General features: G+C 60.9%; 2 protein-coding genes across 2 annotated transcripts; both read left to right on the top strand.

The window, feature by feature from the left end:
* Window positions 1-366: 366 nt before the first annotated feature.
* On the top strand, window positions 367-8,427 carry USHBP1 (USH1 protein network component harmonin binding protein 1). The gene is made up of 16 exons (XM_066205439.1): window positions 367-460; window positions 868-994; window positions 1,110-1,309; window positions 1,949-2,037; window positions 2,124-2,251; window positions 2,708-2,908; window positions 3,004-3,654; window positions 3,731-3,867; window positions 4,111-4,251; window positions 4,795-4,874; window positions 5,218-5,326; window positions 5,430-5,658; window positions 6,397-6,594; window positions 6,723-6,814; window positions 7,133-7,255; window positions 7,779-8,427. The coding sequence occupies exons 2-16, from the start codon at window positions 917-919 to the stop codon at window positions 7,939-7,941; spliced, it is 2,619 nt and encodes an 872-aa protein (XP_066061536.1). The 5' UTR covers window positions 367-460; window positions 868-916; the 3' UTR covers window positions 7,942-8,427.
* Window positions 8,428-13,420: 4,993 nt separating this feature from the next.
* Window positions 13,421-23,675, top strand: NR2F6 (nuclear receptor subfamily 2 group F member 6). The gene is made up of 4 exons (XM_066205450.1): window positions 13,421-13,722; window positions 17,610-17,704; window positions 19,200-19,751; window positions 21,316-23,675. The coding sequence occupies exons 1-4, from the start codon at window positions 13,421-13,423 to the stop codon at window positions 21,588-21,590; spliced, it is 1,224 nt and encodes a 407-aa protein (XP_066061547.1). The 3' UTR covers window positions 21,591-23,675.
* Window positions 23,676-24,774: the final 1,099 nt, after the last annotated feature.

Here is a 24,774-nt window from a genome sequence, read left to right as displayed (position 1 = left end):
CCCCCCTCAGCACCCCAAAATCACCCCAAATCCTCCTGCTCCACACCCCGCCCCCCCTGCACCCCAAATCCCCCCTCAGCACCCCAAATCCCACCCCAAACCCTCCAGCGCACCCCAAAAGTGCTGTGGGGTCCCCTTGCCGCTCCAGGGGTGCTCTGTGGGGTGGAAATGGGGGCGCCCCGGCACCGGGGAGGGCGGGGGGCACATGGGGGGGGGGGGGTCCGGGAGGGTTTTGGGATGGGATTTGGGGGGTCAGCGCACCCCAAAAGGGCCCCCCCGGGCCCCCCCGGGCGGGGCAGCTGGAAAGGAAAAGGAAATCCCGGCAGGAACGGGGCCGGAGGCGACGCCGGAACGGGGCCGGGACAGAGCGGGGGGGGGCCGGGACAGCGGGACCCCGCGGGGACTGGGACACACTGGAACCGACTGGGACCGACTGGGACCTGCTGGGACCCACTGGGAGGTACTGGGACCCACTGGGACCCACTGGGACCTGTTGGGACCCACTGGGAGGTACTGGGACCCACTGGAACCGACTGGGACCGACTGGGAGTGACTGGGACCTGCTGGGAGCTGCTGGGAGCTTCTGGGACCGACTGGGACCCACTGGGACCCTCGGTCTGGGACTGGGATCCGACAGGAACCCCAGGGGGGAAACCGGGAGAGAACGGGGACCCCACAGGGAACTGGGACCCACTGGGACCTACTGGGATCTGCTGGGACCCTCGGTGTGGGACTGGGAGCCCGGGAGTGGAACCAGGATAGAACAGGATCCTGGGGAATGGAACTGGGAACCCGGGGGGGAACTGGGACAGACTGGGAACCCGGAGGGGGAACTGGGACCTACTGGAACCCTCGGTGTGGGCTCAGGACATCCCGGAGCCCCGGTTTGGAACCAGGACGTGCTGGGAGCCCCAGGATGGAACTGGGACGTGCTGGGAGCCCCAGGATGGAACTGGGACGTGCTGGGAGCCCTGGGAGCCACGGTCTGGAGGAGGTGAGCGGGCACTGCTGACCCCACACGGGACTGACCCCACCCGGCCCCGGGGTGGGCTCCCGCTCCGGTCCCGGGCTGGGCCGTGGCCGGTGGCCAAAGCTCGTCCCCGTGCCAGGACAACCCGGCCGGTGTCACCCGCTGTGTCCCCGGGGCTGGCCCGGACACCGCCACCCCGGGCCGGTCACCGCGGGACCAGGAGGAGGAGGACGATGACGAGGACGTGGCCGGTGACACCGAGGACATCCCGCGCTACCGGCTGGGGCTGCTGGCACGGGTGGCCCCGCGACAGCCGCGGCGACTGCAGCGCCCCGACAGGTACCGGGACAGCGGGGACAGCGACCGAGGGGACACCGGGACCGAGGGGACACCGGGATCGCGGGGACACCAGCACCCAGGGGACACCGGGACCGAGGGGACACCGGGACCACGGGGACACCAGCACCCAGGGGACACCGGGACCGAGGGGACACCGGGACCACGGGGACACCAGCACCCAGGGGACACCGGGACCGAGGGGACACCGGGATCACGGGGACACCAGCACCCGGGGGACACGGGGACCGAGGGGACACCGGGATCACGGGGACACCAGCACCCGGGGGACACGGGGACCGAGGGGACACCGGGATCACGGGGACACCAGCACCCGGGGGACACGGGGACCGAGGAGACACCGGGATCACGGGGACACCAGCACCCAGGGGACACGGGGACCGAGGGGACACCGGGATCACGGGGACACCAGCACCCAGGGGACACGGGGACCGAGGGGACACCGGGATCACGGGGACACCAGCACCCAGGGGACACGGGGACCGAGGGGACACCGGGATCACGGGGACACCAGCACCCAGGGGACACCGGGACCGAGGGGACACTGGGATCACGGGGACACCAGCACCCAGGGGACACGGGGACTGTGCCACCGCTCACGGTACCCCCATCACCCCGCAGGGAGGATGATGATGATGATGAGCGCGGCTGGGATGCCACCACCACTGTCCCCACTGTCCCCACTGTCCCCTCTGCCAGCGGTGCCACCGGTGAGCGCCGCCTCCCGTGCCACCCGTGCGCCACCCCGCGCTGTCCCCAGCGCTGAGCCCGGCAGTGTCGCTGTCGCTGTCCCCAGCGCGCAGCCCGGACCTGTTCGAGCGCCTGCAGCACGCCGTGAGCTCCCTGGAACGCGCCGTCTTCTCCCGCCACCGGCGGCCACCGGCGTGCCCAGCGCCGGCCCCGGCCTGGCACCGGGCCGTGCGGGTGAGTCCCGACACCCCGCCGGGCCCCCGGGGTCCTCCCAGTATCCCCAGGATCCCTGGAGCTTCCTCCCTGATAATTCCCAGTATCCCCAGTATTCCCCCAGTATCCCTGCTGCCTCTTCCTTTGTAACCTCCCAGTATCCCAAGTATCCCCTCAGTATCTTCCCTGATAATGAATCCCCCCGGTATCCTTCCAGTATCCCCAGCATCTCCCAGTATCCCTGCAGCTCCCTTATAACTCCCCAATATCCCTCCCAGTATCCCCAGTATCCCTGCAGCTTCCTCCTTTATAACTCCCCAGTATCCCCCAGCATCCTCCCAGTATCCCTCAGCATCCTCCCAGTATCCCCAGTATCCCTCCCAGTATCCCCAGTACCCCCAGTATCCCTCCCAGTACCCCCAGTATCCCTCCCAGTATCCCCAGTATCCCTCCCAGTGACCCGCCGGCCATTCCCAGAGCCTGGAGGAGCTGAGCCGGACCCCGGCCTGGTCACCCCGGGGGTGGCCGGAGGTGGCCGCGGTGGCCCCGGACTTACCGGAGGAGGTGACAAGGAACGCGACCCTGCGGGCGACGCTGCGACACCGCGAGCAGGAGCTGGGCCAGGCGGCGGCGGCGCTGCGGGGGCTGCGGGGAGAGCGGGACCGCCTGCGGGGCAAGGTGGGGACAGCGGGGGACAGCCGCGGGTGGCCCCGGGGACACTGTCGGGGTGGCCCCGGGGACACTCCCGGTGCTGAGCCCCGTGTCCGGTTCAGGTGCGGGAGCTGCGGGAGGAGCTGGCCAGGCTGGAGGAGCTGGCGGGGTTCGGGAGTGACACCCCCGGGTCTGGGGACACCCCCGGGGTCGGTGACACTGCCAGGATCGGTGACACCCCCGGGACTGGGGACACCTCTGGAGATGGTGGCACGCTCGGGGTCGGTGACATCTCCAGGACTGGTGACACCCCCAGGATTGATGACACCTCCAGGGTTGGTGGCACCTCCGGGACAAGTGACACCTCCAGGGTTGGTGACACTTCCAGGATCGGTGACAACTCTGGAATTGGTGACACCCCCGGGGTCAGTGACACTCCCAGGACCGGTGACACCCCTGGGGTTGGTGACACCTACGGGATGGGTTACACCCCCGGGATCGGTGACACTCCCAGGATTGGTGACACCTCCGGGGTTGGTGGCACCTCCGGGACCAGTGACACCTCTAGGATCAGTGACACCCCCAGGACCGGTGACACCCCCGGGGTTGGTGACACCTCCAGGACCGGTGACACCTCTAGGATCGATGACACTTCCAGGATCGGTGACACCTCCGGACTTTTTGACACCCCCGGAGGTGGTGACACCCCCAGAATCGGTGACACCCCTGGGGTCGGTGACACCCCCGTGCCCAGCAGCCCCGCGGGGCCTCGGGTGAGTTTGGGGAGGGGCACGGGGGGTTCATCCCCACGGGACGGAGCCCCTCGGGATAAAATCCCTTGGGATGCAGCCCCCAGGCCCTGAACCCCTCGGGATGGAGCCCCCCGGGTCGCCCCCCGTCGCTGTCCAGCCCCACATCCCGCTGTCCCCCCGACCCTCGGCGGGCTCCGGGCAGGAGCAGGAGGAGCGGCTGCAGCAGCTGCAGGGGTGAGTGCCCCCAAATCCCCCGAGTCCCCCCCAAAATCTCCCCAAACCCCCCGAATCCCCTGAGCTCTCCCAAATCCCCGAGCCCCCCGAAACCTCCCGAATCCCCCGAGTCCTCCAAAACCCCCCGAGTCCCCCAAATTTCCCCAAATCCCCGATTCCCCCCAAATCCTCCGAGTCCTCCAAAACCCCGCAAACCCCCCCGCGCCCCCCGCGCCGGGGACGCTGACGTCGCGGTGTCCCCAGGGCGCTGTGGCGGCTGCAGGACGCGAACCGGGCGCTGACGGCGGCGCTGGGCGAGTGCAAGGGCGAGGCGGAGCGGCTGAGCCACGAGCTGGGGCTGCGGGCGGCCCGCGACACCGCGCTGCGGCTGGCACTGCGCTGCAGGTGACAGCGACGGGGACAGGGGACAGGGGACAGGGGACCGGGGACAGGGGACAGGGGCTGCGGGCGGCCCGCGACACCGCGCTGCGGCTGGCACTGCGCTGCAGGTGACAGTGACGGGGACAGGGGACAGGGGACAGGGGACAGGGGACAGGGACAGGGGACAGGGGCTGCGGGCGGCCCGCGACACCGCGCTGCGGCTGGCACTGCGCTGCAGGTGACAGCGACGGGGACAGGGGACAGGGGACAGGGGACAGGGACAGGGGACAGGGGACACGGGACAGGGGACAGGGGACAGGGGACAGGGACAGGGGACAGGGGCTGCGGGCGGCCCGCGACACCGCGCTCAGGCTGGCACTGCGCTGCAGGTGACAGCGACAGGGGACAGCCGTCAGGCGTGGAGACGGGTGGGATTGGGGACAGGCCCCTGAGACCCTCGGGATGGGGACGGGGACAGGGGTGGGGACAGGGATGAGGACAGAGCTGGGGACAGCGATGGGGACAGGGCTGGGGACAGGGACAGTCCCCTGAGCCCTGAGCCCCCAGCGAGCGCTGCGGTGGCGCCTACGCCGCCCTCCTGGAGCTGGTGAAGGCAAAAGTGACACCGGGGCATGGCACCGGCGGGGGTGAGTGACACCGGGGACACCGAGGTACACCGGGGACACCGGGGGGACTGGGGACACCGGGGGACTGGGGGGACTGGGAGGATGCTGGGAGGGTACTGGGTGGTACTGGGAATACCGGGGGGACACTGGGAATACCGGGGGGATACTGGGAACACTGGGGAGACACTGGGAATACTGGGGAGACAATCGGGGACACTGCCTCCAGGGATGCCTGAGGCACACGTGGGGACACCGGGGGCTGCACGAGCCATACTGGGCGGTACTGGGCGGTACTGGGCGGACCTCGGGGGGCACACAGAGCCCTTTCGGGGCCCCCCCAACTCCCCCCACCCCCCCCCCGCAGCCACACCCGGCACCACACCAGAACCGAACCCAGCACCGAGCCCCGAACCCCCGCACCTACCGGACCCCAAACCGCACCGCGGCCCCGCGGGCAGCCCGGGGGCTCCCAGGTACCGGGGGGCTCCGGGGGGGGGGGGTCCCGGAGCTGATCCCACCCCCCCCCCCGCCCTCAGGGGCGCCCCGGAGCCCACCGGAGCCGTGCCCACTCGGCAGGTGCCCGGGCGCGGAGGAGGCGGCGCTGCGGGAACACATCCGGCGGCTCCGCGCCGAGCAGGCGGCGGTGGAGGGGTCCCTGCTGGACACCCCCGAGCCCCCCGGCAGCCCCCCGGGCCGGGAGCCCCGCGGCACGGCCCAGAGGGCGCTCAGGGAGGCGCGGGAGCTGCTGGCCGGCTGGAGGAGGCCCGAGAAGGAGGAGCTGCTGCGGGAGCTGGCCCAGGTCAAGGTGGGCTCGGGGACTGAAATGGGTCATTCCTGGGTCCCTCCGTGGATCCTTCCGTGGATCCTTCCGTGGATCCTTCCCTGGGTCTCTCCATGGATCCCTTCCTGGACCCTTCCCTGCGTCCCCCCCCGGATCCCTCCGTGAATCCCTTCCTGGATCCTTCCCTGGGTCTCTCCATGGATCCCTTCCTGGATCCTTCCCTGGGTGTCTCCATGGATCCCTTCCTGGATCCTTCCCTGGATCCTTCCCTGGGTTGCCCCCCGGATCCCTCCGTGGATTTCTCTCTGGGTTCCTCGCTGGGTTCCTCCCATGATCCTTCCCATGACTTCTCGATGGATTTCTCCGTGGATCCTTTCCTGAATCTTTCCCTGGAGCCCTCCCTCAGACCCTCCATGGATCCTTCCCAGAATCCTTCCCTAGATCCCTCCATCAGTCCCTCCCTGGCTCCCTCCCTTGACCCCTTCCCTGAATCCTTCCCTGGATCTCTTCCTGACTCCTTCCCCCCCTCCCTCCATGGATCATCCTTCCCTGGATCTCTCTGTGGATCCCTCCGTGGATTTCTCCCTGGCTTCCTCGCTGGGTCCCTCCCTGGATCCATCCCGCGATTTCTCCGTGGATCTCTCCATGGATCCTTTCCTAAATCTTTCCCTGGGTCCTTCCCCAAACCCCTCCCTGGATCCCTGGATCCCCTCCAGCCCGTGCCTCAGTTTCCCCACTCCCTGACGCCCTTTGCCGCTCCAGGAGGCGCTGGCGGAGGTGCGGACGCGGCTGCAGCTGGCGCAGCGGGAGAAGCGAGCGCTGGAGCTGCTGCTGGCGGGGCAGGGCCCGCGGGAGGCCGCGCTGCGCCTCCTGCTGCGCCACCGGGAGCGGGAGCAGCACCGGCAACGGCACGGAGCCTCCGGCAGCTCCGGGAGCAGCTCCGGGAGCAGCTCCGAGGAGGTGGGGATGGATCCCGAGGGGGTGGGGATGGATCCCGAGGGGTGGGGATGGATCCCACGGAGATCCCCGGGATTTGGGGGATCCCCAGGGGTCCCTAGGGATGAGATTCACGACGGGGATCCCTGCAGGAGTCGTGGATCGGCCGTGGGGCAGCGCTGGCCCCACAGAACCGCCCCGACCCTGAGAGAACCCGGGAGGAGCTGCTGAGGATCCGGGCCAGGCGAGGGCTGGGAACGTGTGGGGCTGGGAACGTGTGGGGATGGGAATGGTGTGGGGCTGGAAATCCTGTGGGGCTGGGAATTGCGGGGTTGGGAATTCCGTGGGGCTGGAAATCCTGTGGGGCTGGGATGGGCACGGGGGTGGCACTGGTGACACGGGTGGCACGGGGGTGACAGGCCGGAGGAGCTGTGGGCCTGGGAATTCCATGGGGCTGGGACGGGCACGGGGGTGACCCGGGGGTGACACTGGTGACCCGGGGGTGACTCTGGTGACCCGGGGGTGACACTGGTGACACTGGGGGTGACACGCGTGTCCCCAGGACGGAGCAGCTGCGCGGCCGCGCGGAGGAGCTGGCGCTGGCGCTGGAGCGGAGCAGCGCCGCCAGCCGCGCCCAGCAGGGCCACAGTGTCACTGTCACCACCGAGCTGCTCCAGGAGCACAGGTGGGCACGGGACACCCGCTGCGGGGGCGGGGTCCCCTCTGTCCCCTGGGTCCCCTCGGTCCCCGGGATCCCATCGGTCTCTGGTGTCCCCTGAATCCCCGGTGTCCCCTGGGTGCCCTGGGGACCCTCGGTTCCCTGAACCCTGAATCCCCCGGATCCCCCGGCTCCCGACTCCCTGACTCCCCAAACCCCAAAATCCCGGTGTCCCCTGACCCCCCGGTGTCTCCTGACTGTCCCCGCTGTCCCCTGACCGTCGCTCTGTCCCCTGACTGTCCCCGCTGTCCCCTGACCGTCCCTCTGTCCCTGACCGTCCCGCAGTCCCCTGACTGTCCCCGCTGTCCCCTGACCATCCCGCTGTTCCCGCTGTCCCCTGACTGTCCCCGCTGTCCCCTGACCGTCCCACTGTCCCCTGACTGTCCCCGCTGTCCCCTGACCGTCCCGCTGTTCCCGCTGTCCCCTGACTGTCCCCGCTGTCCCCTGACTGTCCGCGCTGTCCCCTGACCGTCCCGCTGTCCCCGCTCAGCTCGCTGGCGCTGCGGTACCGCGGGGCGCGGCGCGGGCAGGCGGAGCAGCTGCGGCGCCTGGAGCTGCGGGCGGCGGCGCTGCGGGCCCGGCACGGCCGGAGGGAGCGAGCCCTGCGCCGGGCCCTGCGGGAGCTGCGGCGCCGCGGGGAGACCTGCCTCTAGGGACCCCAAATACCCGGGGGGACCCCAAAACCCCCGGGGGGACCCCAAAACCCCCGGGGGAACCCCAAATCCCCGGGGAGACACGGGGCACTGCGGGAGCTGCGGCGCCGCGGGGAGACCTGCCTCTAGGGACCCCAAATACCCGGGGGGATCCCAAATACCCGGGGGGACCCCAAATACCCGGGGGAACCCCAAATCCATGGACAGACACCGGGCCCTGCGCGACCTGCGGCGCCGCGGGGAGACCTGCCTCTAGGGACCCCAAATACCCGGGGGGACCCCAAAATCCCCTGGGGAAAACCCGAAAATCCATGGAGGAAGCACAAAAATCGCCGGAGGAAGCACGAAAATCCATGGAGGAAGCACAAAACCACTGGAGTGGCCGCAAAAATCCCTCGGGAACCAAGAAAAGCCCTGGACACCTCTCGAAACCCCCAAACCGGGGGGGTTCCTGTTGGACCCCCCACAATAAACTCACGGCTCAGCCCCGCTGCCTTTGAGGTTTATCCCCACATCCCCGGATCACACCCCCCACATCCCGCGTGTCCCCCGCTGTCACCCGCGCTGTCCCCGCGCTGTCCCCGGGGTCAGAGGTCAGGGCTCGGAGCCCTTTTGAGATTCAAATTCTCTGCCGGGGGCTCAGCGCGGGGACACGGGGACAAAGACGGGGTCGCCTCGGCCTGGGGACAGCAGGGGACAGGGCAGGTGGTGGCCCTGGTGACGTCAGGGGGGACAGGGCAGGTGGTGGCCCTGGTGACATCAGGGGGGACAGGGCAGGTGGTGGCCCTGGTGACATTAAAAGGGGACAGGGCAGGTGGTGGCCCTGGTGACATTAAAAGGGGACAGGGCAGGTGGCACCTCAGGCCTGATGACAGCAGGTGGCACCTCGGGCCTGGTGACATCGGGAGGACAGGGCAGGTGGCACCTCGGGCCAGGTGACAGCAGGTGGCACCTGGCGCTGTCACCTCCCCCGGGTCCCCGGGTCCTGCCTCAGTTTCCCCGCTGGGAAGGCACAGGGGTCAGGGGAGCCCTGGGAATTGTCCCTGAGGGTGTCACCTCTCCTCGGGGTGACACTGGGGACACTGAGGTGACACCCAGGCGAGGTGTGAACCCCCAGAGTGGCTGAAAAGGAGGATTTGACCCTGAAAATCCCAATCCCAGCCCCGGGGGCTGGAATGAGGGGAGAGGGACAGAGGGAGGGGGTGGTCCCGATCCGATCCCAATTCAATCCCGATCCATTCCTGATCCAGTCCCGATCTGATCCCAATTCAATCCCGATCCATTTCTGATCCAGTCCTGATCCAATCCTGATGTGATCCTTATCTGATCCCGATCGAATCCCAATCCCATCCTGATCCAGTCCTGATCCTAATCCAAATTCAATCCTGATCCATTCCTGATCCAATCCTGATCTGATCCCGATCCCATCCTGATCCAATTCTGATCCAACCCTGATCTGACTCCAATCCCAATCTGATCCTGATCCATTTCCCACCCATTCCCGATCCGATCCCAGTCCAATCCCGATCCCAGTCCAATCCCGATCCGACCCCAGGTTGGCTTTGGCCTTGGAATTCCCAATCCGCATTCTGGGTCGGGATTAAGGGAAAAGCCAAGCTGAGCCTGGAATTGGGGCGCAGCAGAGATGGCCGTAAATGAGGCTCAACCCCAAAATTCCCTGGATTTAAGGGTCTGATCCAAGGCCAAACAAAATTCATCCTTGACGACCCCACGAGGTTTCTGGGGTCACCTTGTGGGGTTTTTGGGGTCACCTTGTGGGGTTTTGGGGTCACCGTAGGGTTTTTGGGGACTCCACGAGGTTTTTGGGGTCACCCTGTGGGATTTTTGGGGTCACCCTGTGGGATTTTTGGCATCACCCCGAGGTGTTTGGCGTCACCCCGAGGTTTTTGGGGTCACCCTGTGGGATTTTTGGGGTCACCCTGTGGGATTTTTGGGGTCACCCGGAGGGGTTTGGGGTCACCATGGCGTTTTTGGGGTCACCCCGAGGTTTTTGGGGTCACCCCGTGCCCTGCCCGCCGGACCTTGGGGACTTTGCCCGGGGCAGGGCGCGGTGTTTGGGGTCAGGCTCCTTTCCCCGCGGGGTTATCCCGCTTATCCCGTGGTTAATGATTCCCAGGAATCCCGAACGGCCCCGACGGGTCCGACTGGATCGACCGCATTGCAGCCGCCCTTTATGGGGCCGCGGGGCCTTTTGGGGCCGAAGGGTTTTGTGGGGCCGCCGGGGCTTTTTTGGGGTCACAGGGCTTCGTGGGGCCAAGGGACTTTTTGGGGTTGCAGGACTTTATGGGGCCGTGGGGATTTTTGGGGCCAAGGGATTTTATGGGGCTGTGGGACTTTTTGGGGCCATGGGGCTTTTTGGGGTTGCAGGACTTTAGGGGGCCACAGGGGCTTTATGGGGCTGCCAGGACTTTATGGGGCCATGGGGTGTTTTGTGGCCATGGGGTTTTGTGGGGTCGCCGGGGCTTTTGGGGGGTTGCAGGACTTTATGGGGCCAAGGGATTTTATGGGGCCGTGGGGGTTTTATGGGGTCATGAGACCTTTTGGGGCCACCAGGGCTTTTTGGGGCCGTGGGACTTTTTGGGGCTGTGGGAAGTTTTGGGGACGCAGGGACTTTTTGGGGCTGCGGGATTTTATGGGGCCATGTGATTTTTTGGGGCTGTGGGACGTTATGAGGCCACAGGACTTTATGGGATTTTCTCCTGGTACAACGTGGGGCTCCCAGTACAATGCCAGGCTCCCAGTTTGACACTGGGATCCCAGTGTGATCCTGGAATCCCAGCGATCCCAGTGTGATCCCAGGATCTGAGTGACCCCAGCTGGATCCTGGGATCCCAGTTTGATGCTGCGATCCCAGTGCCACGCTCCCAGTTAGATTCCATTTTCCCACTCCAGCCCCAGTTTCCCAGTGCTCCCAGTGCCAGCTGAGCGCCGGGGGCGCCCAAAGCCCCCTGGGGGCCGGGAGGGGCCACGGCCAGACCCTCTGGGGCCCAAAATCTGCTGTCCGTGCCGCTGTCCATCCTGCTGTCCATCCCACTGTCCATGCCTCTGTCCATCCCACTGTCCATCCCCTCTGTCCATCACACTGTCCATCACACTGTCCATCCCACTGTCCATCCCGCTGTCCATCCCTCTGTCCATCTCACTGTCCATCCCCTCTGTCCATCCCACTGTCCATGCCTCTGTCCATCCCCTCTGTCCATCCCTCTGTCCATCCCTCTGTCCATCCCCTCTGTCCATGCCTCTGTCCATCCCGCTGTCCATCACACTGTCCATCCCCTCTGTCCATGCCTCTGTCCATCCCGCTGTCCATCTCACTGTCCATCCCACTGTCCATCCCCTCTGTCCATCCCACTGTCCATGCCTCTGTCCATCCCTCTGTCCATCCCCTCTGTCCATCTCACTGTCCATCCCCTCTGTCCATCCCCTCTGTCCATCTCACTGTCCATCCCTCTGTCCATCCCCTCTGTCCATCTCACTGTCCATGCCTCTGTCCATCCCTCTGTCCATCCCCTCTGTCCATCCCACTGTCCATCCCACTGTCCATCCCGCTGTCCATCCCTCTGTCCATCCCCTCCGTCCACCCCTCTGTCCATCCTGCTGTCCGTCCCCTCCGTCCGTCCCTCTGTCCATCCCCAGTGTCCACCCCGTATCCCCTCTCCCTCTCCCCATCCATCTCCCCATCCCCTCTCCCCCTCCTTCTTGCCGTCTCTCCATCACCTCATCCCCCATCCCCTTTCTCCATCCCGTCTCTCTTTCTCCCCATCCCTCTCCCCATCCCCTTTTCCCCATCCATCTCCCCGATTCCTCTCCCTCTCCCCATCTCTCCATCACCCCATCCCCCCTCTCCCTTTTCCCCACCCCCATCCATCTCTCCCCATCTCCCCTCCCCACCCGCTCTCTTTTCCCCATTCCTCTCTCCACCCCCATGCCCTCTCCCTCTCTCCAACCCCTCTCCCCACCTCTCCATCTCCCCATCCCCTCTTTCTTTTCCCCATCCCCTCTCCCCCTCTCCCTATCCCCTCTCCCCATCCCGTCTCCTTTCTCTCCATCCCCTCTCCCCATCTCTCCATCACCCCATCCCTCTCCCCATCTCTCCATCACCCCATCCCCTCTCCCCATCACCCCATCCCTCTCCCTTTTCCCCATCCCCATCTCCCCATCCCTCTCCCCATCCCTCCGCTCCCGTTCCCGTTCCGTTCCCCGGCGGCGCTGCGGGGGCGGCCCCGGTGCAGCGGCGGCGGCGGCGGCGGCGGCGGCGGGGCCGGGGCCGGGGCAGGACCCGGGAGCGGAAGGGGAGGAGGCCGGGGAGGAGCATCCAGGGCGGCCACCGCGGCAGCGGCTGAACTTTGCTCTTTCACGGGAGGCGGGGAGAGCCCCGGGGCTCGGCGGAGCCGGTCCCGCCGCACCCGCAGCCGCACCGGGCACCGGGCTGCGAGCGGCGGCGGGGCCCGGAGAGCGGCCAGGGCCAACCGGGGCAGCGCCGCCTCCTTCCTCCTCCTCCTCCTCCTCTTCTCCTCCTCCTCCTCCTCTCCTTGCAGCCGGTGCCGCGGAGCGCAGGAGCCACCGGGGGCGGGAGCGGCCCCGCATGCGGCCGCTGCCCGCGGGGGGATGCGCCGCGCCCCGGCCCCGCCGCCGCCGCCGCAAACTTTCCGCGGGGCCGTGAACCGGGGGGAGGAGGAGGAGGAGGAGGAAGAAGAAGAGAACGACAAATCCCTGAGGGGGCGACCCCAAAAAAAAGAAGAAAAAAAAAAAAAAAAAAAAGAAAAAAACCGACCAAAAAAACCAAACCGACACCAAGCTAAAAAAGAGAAACTCGCCCCAAAAAGCGGCGCTTTTTCCTCCTCTTCCTCCTCCTCCTCCTCCTCCAGCGGCTCCTCGGTAAAACTTACCGAACTCGGAGGGGAAGAACCGGGAGGAGAAGAACCGGGAGAAAAACCGGGAGAGGAAGAACCGGGAGAAGAAAAACGGGAGAAGAACCGGGAGGGGAAGTAGCACCGGGAGAAGAACCGGGCGGAGAAGAACCGGGAGGAGGAGAGGAACCGGCAGCAGAACCGGGAGCGGAACCGGGAGGGGACGAACCGGGAAAAAGCACCGAGAGACGAACTGGTAGGAGAAGAACCGGGTGCAGAACCGGGAGGGGAAGAACCGGGAGGAGGAAAGGAACAGGGTGAAGCACCGGGAGAAAAACCGGCAGAAGCACCGGCAGCAGAGAACCGGGAGAAGCACCGCGAGGAGAAGAAGCACCGGGAAAAGCACCGGCAGCAGAGAACCGGGAGAAGCACCGCGAGGAGAAGAAGCACCGGGAAAAGCACCGGGAGGAGGAGAAGCACCGGGAGCAGAGAACCGGCAGCAGCCCCGGGAGAAGCCCCGGCAGCAGCCCCGGGAGGAGGAGGAGAAGCCCCGGCAGCCCCCCGGCCCCGCTCCATGCGGCGCTGAGCCCCCGCGGCCCCGCGGAGCCATGGCCATGGTGGCCGGCGCTTGGGGCGAGCCCAACGGCGGCGGAGCCGGTGCCGGTGCCGGTGGCGGCGGCGCCGGTGGCCCCGGAGCCGGTGGCGCTGGCGGCGGAGCGGAGGAGGCGGCGTCCCCCGGCGGCGGCGGCAGCGACGCGGAGCACGGCGAGGAGGAGCGGCCCGGGGCCGGCGCGGACTGCGTGGTGTGCGGGGACAAATCCAGCGGGAAACACTACGGCGTGTTCACCTGCGAGGGCTGCAAGAGCTTCTTCAAACGGAGCATCCGCAGGAACCTCAGCTACACCTGCAGGTGACAGCGGCCGCACCGCGGGGACACCGGCAAGGGACCGGGGGACACCGGGGGGACGCTTGGGAGGGGGCCAGGGGGACACCGGGGGGACACCGGGGGACACCCAGAGGGGACACCGGGGGGACACCCAGCGGGGATCTCGGTGTTGGTGCTGTTGGGGGTGACTGAGGGTCTCGGTGTGGTGGCCTGGGGGTGTCCCAGTACAGGCCAGTGGCTCCCAGTGCAGCGCAAAGGTCTCCCAGTGCACATGAGGGGTGTCCCAGTACAAACCAGTGCAGCACGAGGGTGCCCCAGTACAGACCAGTGGCTCCCAATACAAACCAGTGGCTCCCAGTACAAATTCGAGGTCCCTGGTGCAGCTCGAGGGTGTCCCAGTACAAACCAGTGCAGCACGGGGGTAACCCCAGTACAAACCAGTGGCTCCCAGTTCAGCCCAATTGTTCCCAGTCCAGCTGAGGTTCTCCCCCAGTACAGCCCAGGATTCCTGCCCAGTCCCTCCCAGTGTCCCCCGGTCCCTCCCAGTATCCCCCCAGTCCAGCGCTGGTTTCCTCCCCCCGGCCGCCCCCATTCCCGGGATCCATTCCCGGTGTTCCAAGGATCCATTCCCGGTGTTCCCGGTCCATTCCCGTCCATCCCGGTCCGTTCCCAGTGTTGTGGCCGCTCCCGGCATTCCCGCGGTGCCCGTGACTCACCCCGGGCACGGCCGGGATCCAGCGGGAGCCGCAGGAATGCCGGGATCACCCGGGATACCGGGATCAGGGAAATACCGGGAGGAAGGATCCTCTGGAATACCGGGATACCGGGGAAATACCAGGAGCAGGGAACCCCTGGAGCACCGGGATCTGGGATACCGCCGGCGGGGATCCGCAGGGATGCCGGGAGCCCCTGGAATACCGGGAGCAGGGATCTGGGTCAATAGCGGGAGCAAGGATCCTCTGGAATACCAGGAGCCGGGAGCCCCTGGAATACCAGGAGCAGGGATCTGGGTCAATACCGGGATCCACTGGGATATCAGGAATCCTCTGGAATTCCGGGAGCAGGGAGCCCCTGGAATACCAGGAACAGGGATACCAGGAGCGGGGATCCACCGGGGTATCGGGAGTGGGAATCTGCTGGAATTCCAGGAGCAGGGATCCTCTGGAATGCCGGGATCCAGGATCCCTGAGGAGCTCCGGGATGGGACCCCCGGGGAAGGTCGGAATTCCCAAAGTTTGGAATGAGGGAGACCCCAATCCCAGGCTGCTCCTGGAGGGCGGAATTCCCACATTCCCGAGGGTTCCATTCCCTCATCCCGAATTCCCAAATTCCCGAGGGTCCCATTCCCTCAGCCCAGCTCAGGGAGGGCCTCTGGAATTTTTGGGAGAAGGGAAAAGAATCGGGAATTACCTGGATCCAATCCAGGCTGGAATCAGCTCCTGGTCCTAAAATGATCCCGGATTTTTTTCAGGGGATAAAACCACCTGGAAAATTCCCACCACAGCTTTGGAATTTCGGGAGAAGCTCCCTAAAATTATCCCGGATTTTTCCCAATCCCAACAGGAATTCCCTCCAATCCCTCCCCAACTCCAGGGGCGGCACAAGGCCGGAATTCCCTCGTGGAAAACCCTTCCTAAAAAAATCATCCCGGGTTTGTTGTTTTTTTTTTTCAATGGATAAAATCACCTGGAAAATTCCCACCGCGGCCTTGGGATTTCAGGGAGGACTCCCTAAAATTATCCCGGATTTTTTTTTTTCCAGGGGATAAAAAACCTTGGAAAATTCCCACCGTGGCTTTGGAATTTTGGGTAAAGCTCCCAAAAATTATCCCGGATTTTTCCCAATGGATTAAATTATCTGTATAAATCCCACTGTGGCCTCGAAATTTCGGGAATAAACCTCCTGGATTTTTCCTAATGGACAAAAATATCTGGAAAAATTCCCACCGTGGTTTTGGAATTTTGGGAAAAGCTCCCAAAAAAAAAAAAAAAAAAAAATCCCCTCGGGAGTTTTCCCCTGGAAAAGGCGGCAACGAGCCGGGAAATTTGGGAAGCTCCAAAGGGCCCGGGCTGTGCTAATGACTTAATTAGGGCGGGTAATTAGCGGCGACGATAATTAAAGGAGCTGGGAATATGCAAATGAGCTCCGCCGGGGGCTCGGGGCCGGAACAAAAGCGGATCCCGGAGCTTTGTTTCCCTTTTTTCCCCCCACTTTGGAAAAGCCAAAAAAATTCCCAAGTGACTTCCTGGCTTTTGAAATTAAAATCCCAAAAAAAAAAAAAAAAAAAGGAGAAAAAAAACTTTCCCAAATTCCCGGTGATTCCCAAATCGTTTCCTGGGTTTTGAAATTAAAACAAAAAAAAAAAACCCCAAACAAACAAACAAACAAAAGAAAAAAAAAAAAAGGAAAAAAACCCCTCTGGAATATCCCAAATTCCAACGATTCCCGAATAATTTCCTGGCTTTTTAAATTTAAAAAGAAAAAAAAAAAAGGGGAGGGGGGGGGGGAACCTCTGGACTATCCCAAATTCCTGGTGATTCCCAAATCATCGCGGAATTATCCCGATATTTTTATCCATTGGGAAAAATCCGGGATAATTTTAAGGAGCTTTTCCTGATATTCCAAAGCCACGGTGGGAATCATCCAGGTATTTTTACCCATGGAAAAAAAAAAAAAATCCAGGATGAATCTTGGGATCTTTTCCCAAAATTCCAAAACCACAATCAAGGATCACCCGGACGATTTTATCCATTGAAAAAAAAAAAAAATCCGGGATAATTTTTGGGAGCTTTTCCCGATGATATTCCAAGGCCGTGGTGGGGATTTTCCAGGTGTTTTTACCCCCTGGATCATTCCCGGCTCTTTCCCCTCTGCCCCGAGCCCTTCCCGGCCAGTTTTTCCCGGGAATTCCCGGATTTTCCCTGGATGGAGACGTCAGGGCCGCTCTTTTCCCCGGGATCACGTTCCCGGCGCTCCGGGGATGTCGGGGCTGAATTAATTCCGTGGGAATCCCCGTGATGGGATTCCGGAAAAATCCGTGTCGGGATTCCGGCGCCTGCCGCGGCTTCTGAGGCTCCAGTTCATCCCAAATTCCCTTTTCCTGCTCGGATTCGTCCTAAATTCCCTTTTCTGGCCCCGATTATTCCCAACTTCCCTTTTTTTCCTGCTTGGATTATTCCCAAATTCCCTTTTCTGGCTCCAGTTTATCCCAAATTCCCTTCTTTCCTGCCCCTGATTGATCCCAAATCCTCTTTTTTTTCCTACTTGGATTCACCCCAAATTCCCTTTTCCCACCCCCAATCCATCCCAAATTCCCTTTTCTGGCTCAAATTAATCCCAAATTCCCTTTTTTCCTGCTTGGATTATTCCCAAATTCTCTTCTCGGATTCATCCCAAATTCCCTTTTCCTGCCCCAAATTCCCTTTTCCTGCCTGGATTCTTCCCAATTTCCCTTTTCCCACCCCCAACTCATCCCACAAGAGGCCAGGACCCCTTTTCCAGGGATTTGGGGAATTTGGGGGAATTTTTGGGATGAATCCATCAGCCAGGGCCCCTTTTCCAGGCCCTGAGGAATTTGGAGAATTCCATCCCTTTATCCCAGAATCCCGCCTGCGGCGGTTCAGGCCCAGCCCCGCAGGAAATCGCTGGAATTCCTTGGAATTCCTTGGAATTCCAGCCCGGGGGAGGGGGTGGAGGATCACCAAGAATTAAATCCCAAAAAGTTTCTTTTTTCCCGGTTTTCCAAAGGAAACAACCAGAAAATCCTGGGGAGAGGGGAAAAGGGGGAAGGGAGGAGTTTGGGAATGGGATTTTTGGGGATTTTGGGGGGATTTTTGGGATTCCCGGGATGGGTGGGGGGGGGGGGGGTTCAGATTCCCGGGAATTCCGGCTGATCCCGACAATTCCCGCAGATCCAACCGGGACTGCCAGATCGACCAACACCACCGGAACCAGTGCCAGTACTGCCGCCTCAAGAAGTGCTTCCGAGTGGGCATGAGGAAGGAAGGTACGGAAAAAATTCCCAAGGAATCCCGAGGAATCCCGGGAATCCTGGTTTTTAGGGAAAAATCCCCATTTCTCTCCCTTTCTGGGGGGATTTTTGGGGGGGTTTTCCCTCCTTTTCTGAGCCCGTGTGGAGTTGGGATTGGGGCCTTGGGATGGGATAGATTCCTGAATCCATGGAAATCCCTAAAAATCCCAGGTTTGTCCCAAAAAATCCTGGGTTCATCCCAAAAAATCCCGAGTTTATCCCCAAAAAATCACAGGTTTGTCCCTAAAAATCCCAGGTTTGTACCCAAAATCCTGGGTTTATCCAAAAAATCCTGGGTTTTCCCCTAAAATTCCCAGGTTTGTCCCCAAATTCCCAGGTTTCTCCCTAAAAATCCCGGGTTTATCCCTGAAAGTTCCCAGGTTTATTTCGAAAATCCGGGATGATTTTGGGAGCTTTTCCTGGTGCCCCAGATCCCCTTTTCTCCGTGACCAAACACCTGGCAAAGCTCTCCATGGGCCACCAGGATCCGCTTGGGATCTGGACGAAAATCCTGTGGGATTCATTGGGATCGGGATGAAAATCCAATAGGTTTCTTTGGGATCAAGGTGAAAAATCCAGCAGGATCCGTATGGGATTGGGATGAAAATCTAATAGGATCCGTGTAGGATTGGGATGAAAACCCAGTTGGTTTCTTTGGGATCGGGATGAAAATCCAGCAGGATCTCTGCATGGGATTGGGGTGAAAATCCAGGAGGATCCGTATGGGATCGGGATGAAAATCTAGTAGAATCCATATGGGATCGGGATGAAAATCCAGCAGGATCCGTGTGGGATCGGGATGAAAATCTAATAGAATCCATATGGGATCGGGATGAAAATCCAGCAGGATCCGTATGGGATCGGGATGAAAAATCTAATAGGATCCGTGTAGGATCGGGATGAAAACCCAGTAGGTTCCTTTGGGATCGGGATGAAAATCTAATAGAATCCATATGGGATCGGGATGAAAATCCAGCAGGATCCGTGTGGGATCGGGATGAAAAATCTAATAGGATCCATATGGGATCGGGATGAAAAATCTAATAGGATCCGTGTAGGATTGGGATGAAAACCCAGTAGGTTCCTTTGGGATCGGGATGAAAATCCAGCAGGATCCATGTGGGATCGGGATGAAAAATCTAATAGAATCCATATGGGATCGGGATGAAAATCCAGCAGGATCCGTGTGGGATCGGGATGAAAAATCTAATAGGATCCATATGGGATCGGGATGAAAATCTAATAGAATCCATATGGGATCGGGATGAAAATCCAGCAGGATCCGTGTGGGATCGGGATGAAAAATCTAATAGAATCCATATGGGATCGGGATGAAAAATCTAATAGGATCCGTGTAGGATCGGGATGAAAACCCAGTAGGTTCCTTTGGGATCGGGATGAAAATCCAGCGGGATCCATTTGTCATCGAGCTGAAATTCCCGATCCTCCCTCTCCCCCCCCCGCCCCGCAGCCGTGCAGCGGGGCCGCATCCCCCCCAGCCACTCCAGCAGCAGCCCCAACCCCATCCCGCCCTCGGAATACTTCAACGGGCAGCCGGTGTCGGAGCTGATCTCGCAGCTGCTGCGCGCCGAGCCCTACCCCGCCGCCCGCTACGGCTCGCACTACGCCGCGCCGCCGCCGCCGCCGCCGCAGCCGCCGCAGGGCAGCCTGATGGGCATCGACAACATCTGCGAGCTGGCCGCCCGCCTGCTCTTCAGCACGGTGGAGTGGGCGCGCAACATCCCCTTCTTCCCGGAGCTGCCCGTCTCGGACCAGGTGTCGCTGCTGCGGCTCAGCTGGAGCGAGCTGTTCGTGCTCAACGCGGCGCAGTCGGCGCTGCCGCTGCACATGGCGCCGCTGCTGGCCGCCGCCGGCTTCCACGCCTCGCCCATGTCGGCCGACAGGGTGGTGGCCTTCATGGACCAGATCAGGGTCTTCCAGGAGCAGGTGGAGAAGCTCAACCGGCTGCAGGTGGACTCGGCCGAGTACAGCTGCCTCAAGGCCATCGCGCTCTTCACGCCCGGTGAGGGCCGCGCGAGGGGCGGGGTGGGTTGTTCTCGGGGCTTTGGGGGAGTCGGAGTGGGTAGGGAAAGGTTTTTCCGGGTTTTTTCTCCGGGTTTGGGGGAGTGGGAATGAGTGGGGAAAGGTTTTTCTGGGTTTTCCTGAGGGTTTGGGGGATTTGGAATGAGTGGGAAGGGTTTTCCCGAGGGTTTGGGGGATTGGGAATGGGTAGGGAAAGGTTTTTCTGGGTTTTCCCGAGGGTTTGGGGGATTGGGAATGGGTAGGGAAAGGTTTTTCTGGGTTTTACCCAAAGTTTGGGTCTTGGGAAAGGTTTTTCCGGGTTTTTCCTGAGGGTTTGGGGGATTTGGAATGGGTAGGGAAAGGTTTTTCTGGGTTTTACCCAAAGTTTGGGTGTTGGGAAAGGTTTTTCCAGGTTTTTCCTGAGGGTTTGGGGGATTTGGAATGAGTGGGAAGGGTTTTCCCGAGGGTTTGGGGGATTGGGAATGGGTAGGGAAAGGTTTTTCTGGGTTTTACCCAAAGTCTGGGTCTTGGGAAAGGTTTTTCCGGGTTTTTCCCGAGGGTTTGGGGGATTTGGAATGAGTGGGAAGGGTTTTCCCGAGGGTTTGGGGGATTGGGAATGGGTAGGGAAAGGTTTTTCTGGGTTTTACCCAAAGTCTGGGTCTTGGGAAAGGTTTTTCCAGGTTTTTCCTGAGGGTTTGGGGGATTTGGAATGAGTGGGGAAAGGTTTTTCTGGGTTTTACCCAAAGTCTGGGTCTTGGGAAAGGTTTTTCCGGGTTTTTCCTGAGGGTTTGGGGGATTTGGAATGAGTGGGAAGGGTTTTCCCGAGGGTTTGGGGGATTGGGAATGGGTAGGGAAAGGTTTTTCTGGGTTTCACCCAAAGTCTGGGTCTTGGGAAAGGTTTTTCCGGGTTTTTCCTGAGGGTTTGGGGGATTTGGAATGAGTGGGGAAAGGTTTTTCTGGGTTTTACCCAAAGTCTGGGTCTTGGGAAGGGTTTTCCTGGGTTTTTCCAAGGGTTTGGGAGATTGGGAACGAGTAGGGAAAGGTTCTTCCGGGTTTTATGGAAAGTTTGGGTCTTGGGAAAGGTTTTACTGAGTTTTTCTGAGGCTTTGGGAGATTGGGAATGAGTGGGAAGGGGTTTTCTGGGTTTTTCCGAGGGTTTGGGGGATTGGGAAGGAGTTGGGAAAGGTTGGTCCACATTTTCCCAAGAGCTGGCTCCATCTGGAGCTGGGAATGAGCAGGAACAGGTTCTTCCATGCCCAAGGGTTTGGGATCTTGGGAATGAGTAGGGAAAGGTTTTCCCTGGTTTTACCAAAACTTTGGAATCTTGGGAGCGGGTTGGGAGAGGTTTCTCCATGTTTTCCCAAAGGTTTGGAGGCTTGGGAATGCATGGGAACACGTCCCGGGTTTTTTTTCCGAGGGTTTGGGGGGTGTTGTGAACAAGTAGGGAAAAGATTTTCTAGAGATTCCCTGCGGGATTCGGAGGTGACTCCCTACAAACGCCGCGACACCCCCGTCGGAAGCCCCGTCCCTCTCCCAACCCCTTTATCCCCCCATTCCTCCCGCAGACGCCTGCGGCCTGTCGGACCCGTCCCACGTGGAGACGCTCCAGGAGAAGGCTCAGGTGGCGCTGACGGAGTACGAGCGGTCCCAGTACCCGGCGCAGCCGCAGCGCTTCGGGCGGCTGCTGCTGCGGTTGCCCGCGCTGCGCGCCGTGCCCGCCGCGCTCATCTCCCAGCTCTTCTTCATGCGCCTGGTGGGAAAAACCCCCATCGAGACCCTGATCCGGGACATGCTGCTGTCCGGCAGCACCTTCAACTGGCCCTACGGGGCCGGGCAGTAGGGCCGGGGGCGCACAGGAGGGTCGGGGCCGTGGACGTTGTGGAGAAATCCCCGGGAATGGTGGGTTTGGGGCATTTCTCCGGAATTCCAGTGGCTCCCGGGCCCGTGGGAATGGGGTTGTGCATGAAGGAGTTGTTGGGTTGTCACCAAAGGTTTTGGGGGTCGCGGCGTTGTCCCCAAAGGGTTTGGGGTCCCGATAATAGGGTTGGGGGTGGACAATAGGATGGACAATAGGGATGGGTGTTGCGGAGAGACCCACGGGGACGGTGGATTTGGGGGATTTCTCCGGAATTCTGCTGGTTCCCGGCTCTGTGGAAATGGGGTTTCACCAAAGGTTTTGGGGTCTTGGCATTGTCCCCAAAGGTTTTGGGGTCCCGGTGTTGTCCCCTGCTGTGCCCGTGCCCGCCGCGCTCATCTCCCAGCTCTTCTTCATGCGCCTGGTGGGCAAAACCCCATCGAGATCCTGATCCGGGACATGCTGCGGTCCGGCAGCACCTTCAGCTGACCCTACGGGGCCGGGCAGTGGGGTCTGGGATGGACAGTAGGGTCAGGGATGGACAATATGGTCGGGGACGTTGTGGAGCAATCCCCAGGAATGGTGGTTTTGGGAGATTCTCTGGAATGGCGGCGGCTCCTGGGCCCACAGGAATGGGGTTGCTGTTGGGTTGTCACCAAAGGTTTTGGGGTCGCGGTGTTGTCTCCGGAAGTTTTGGGGTCACGGTGTTGTCCCCAAAGGGTTTGGGGTCCCGATAATAGGGACGGGGATGGACAATAGGGACGGGGATGGACAATAGGGATGGACAATAGAGACGGGGATGGACAATAGGGACGGGGATGGACAATAGGGACGGGGATGGACAATAGGGATGGGGGTGGACAATAGGGACGGGGATGGACAATAGGGATGGACAATAGAGACGGGGATGGACAATAGGGACGGGGATGGACAATAGGGACGGGGATGGACAATAGGGATGGGGGTGGACAATAGGGATGGGGGTGGACAATAGGGACGGGGATGGACAATAGGGACGGGGATGGACAATAGGATGGATAATAGGGATGGGTGTTGCGGAGAGACCCCTCGGGAATGGTGGATTTGGGGCATTTCTCCGGAATTCCGGCAGCTCACGGGTCTGTGGGAATGGGGTGGTTGTCGGGTTGTCACCAAAGGTTTTGGGGTCATGGCGTTGTCCCCAAAAGAGCTCTCGATGTCATTCCAAGAAGTTTTGGGGTCTTGATGTTGCCCCTAAAGTTTTTGGGGTCATGGCGTTGTCCCCAGAGGTTTTGGGGTCCCGGTAATAGGGGATGGACAATAGGGACGGATGTTGCGGAGAGACCCCTCGGGAACGGTGGATTTGGGGGATTCTCCGGAATTCCGTCGGTTCCCGGGTCTGTGGGAATGGGGTTGTGCCTGAAGGAGTTGTTGGTGGGTTGTCGCCAAAGGTTTTGGGGTCCCGGTGTTGTCCCCAAAAGAGGGAGGTCCCAATGTTGTCGCCAAAGGTTTTGGAGTCCTGGCATTGTCCCCAAAACTCTTGGGGTGCTGGTGTCACCAGAATTTGTAGGGTTCCAGCCTTGGCCCCAAAGATGGAGGGGACACACAGAGAGGGGGACAGAGCCGGGATTTCGGGATTTGGGATTTCAGGATTTGGGATTTTGGGACAATTCCCGGCCGATGGAATCCTCGCTCCGCCATATAAACCCGGTAATTAACTCCAATTAAAGACATTTCCTACAACCCCGGCGGTCTGGAAGGAGCCAGGATTTGGGATTTCATGACTCGGGATTTCCGGATTTGGGATTTCAGGATTTGGGATTTTGGGATTCCAGGACGAATTCGCGGCCGATGGAATCCTCACTCCGCCATATAAACCCATTAATTAACGCCAATTAAAGACATTTCCCACAACCCCGGCGGTCTGGAATGAGCCAGGATTTGGGATTTTGGGATTTCGGGATTTCAGGATTTTGGGATTTCAGGATTTTGGATTTCGGGATTCTGGGATGATTCCCAGCCAATGGAATCTTGGCTCCGCCATATAAACTCGTTAATTAATGCCAATTAAAGACATTTCCTATAACCCCAGCGGTCTGGAACGAGCCACGATTTGGGATCTCGGGATTCAGGATTTCGGTATTTCAGGATTTGGGATTTCCGGATTTGGGGTTTTGGGATTCCAGGACGAATTCCCGGCCAGTGGAATCCTCGCTCCGCCGTATAAACCCGTTAATTAACTCCTATTAAAGACATTTCCTACAGTCCCAGGGGTCTGGAATGAGCCAGGGTTTGGGATTTTGGGATTTCAGGATTTGGGATTTTAGGATTTCAGGATTTCGGGATGATTCCCAGCCAATGGAATCTTGGCTCCGCCATATAAACCCGTTAATTAATGCCAATTAAAGACATTCCCTACAATCCCAGGGGTCTGGATTTGGGATCCGGTGGAAAAATTGGAACTGGGGAGATCAAACCCACCCCAAAATTAGGGATCGTTCCTTAAAAATCCTAAAATTGGGATTTTTTCGGGGGGGGGAAATGGGGATTTCAGGGGTTCTCCTTCCATTTGGGGTTTTTTTTTGGGAATAAATCCCTCTGGGAAGGGCTGGACTTGGGATTTGGGGGGTTTGGGTTTCTCTTGTCAAGGTTTTGGGGGGGATTTGGGGTTTTCCTGGAGGAATTTGGGGTCTCTTTTCCCAAGGTTTGGGCCGATTTGGGATTTCTTTTCCTAAACAGAGGGATTTGGGATTTCCTTCCCAAAGTGGAGAGATCTGGGATTTCTCACACGAGGTTTGTGAGGATTTGGGGTTCCTCTTCCAAAACTGGGGGGATTTGGGGTTTCTTTTCCCAAATTTGGGCGGATTTGGGATTTCTTTTCCCAAATTTGAGGGCAGTTGGGATTTCCTTTCCAAGGTGAAGGGATTTGGGGTTTTCTTTTCCCAAGCTTGAGGGATCTGGGGTTCCCCTCCCAAATCTGGGGGGGATTTTGGGGTTTCCGTGTTTCAAGCTGGGAGGGGTTTGGGATTTTCCCTCCCAAAGTGGAAAGATTTGGGATTTCTCACCCGAGGTTTGTGGGGATTTGGGGGTTTTGTTTTCCCAAGCTGGGGAGGGATTTGGGATTTCCCCTCCAAAACCGGGAGGGGTTTTTTGGGGGGGGGTCCCCTCCCCACTTCACCCCGACCCCAAA

This window comes from Chamaea fasciata, unplaced genomic scaffold, assembly GCF_029207755.1.
Source record: "Chamaea fasciata isolate MVZ Bird 193981 ecotype frontalis unplaced genomic scaffold, bChaFas1.0.hap1 SCAF_28, whole genome shotgun sequence".
Taxonomy (NCBI): domain Eukaryota; kingdom Metazoa; phylum Chordata; class Aves; order Passeriformes; family Sylviidae; genus Chamaea; species Chamaea fasciata.
The sequence above is the reverse complement of the archived record's forward strand: the minus strand, read 5'-3'. Positions and strand labels throughout refer to the sequence as shown.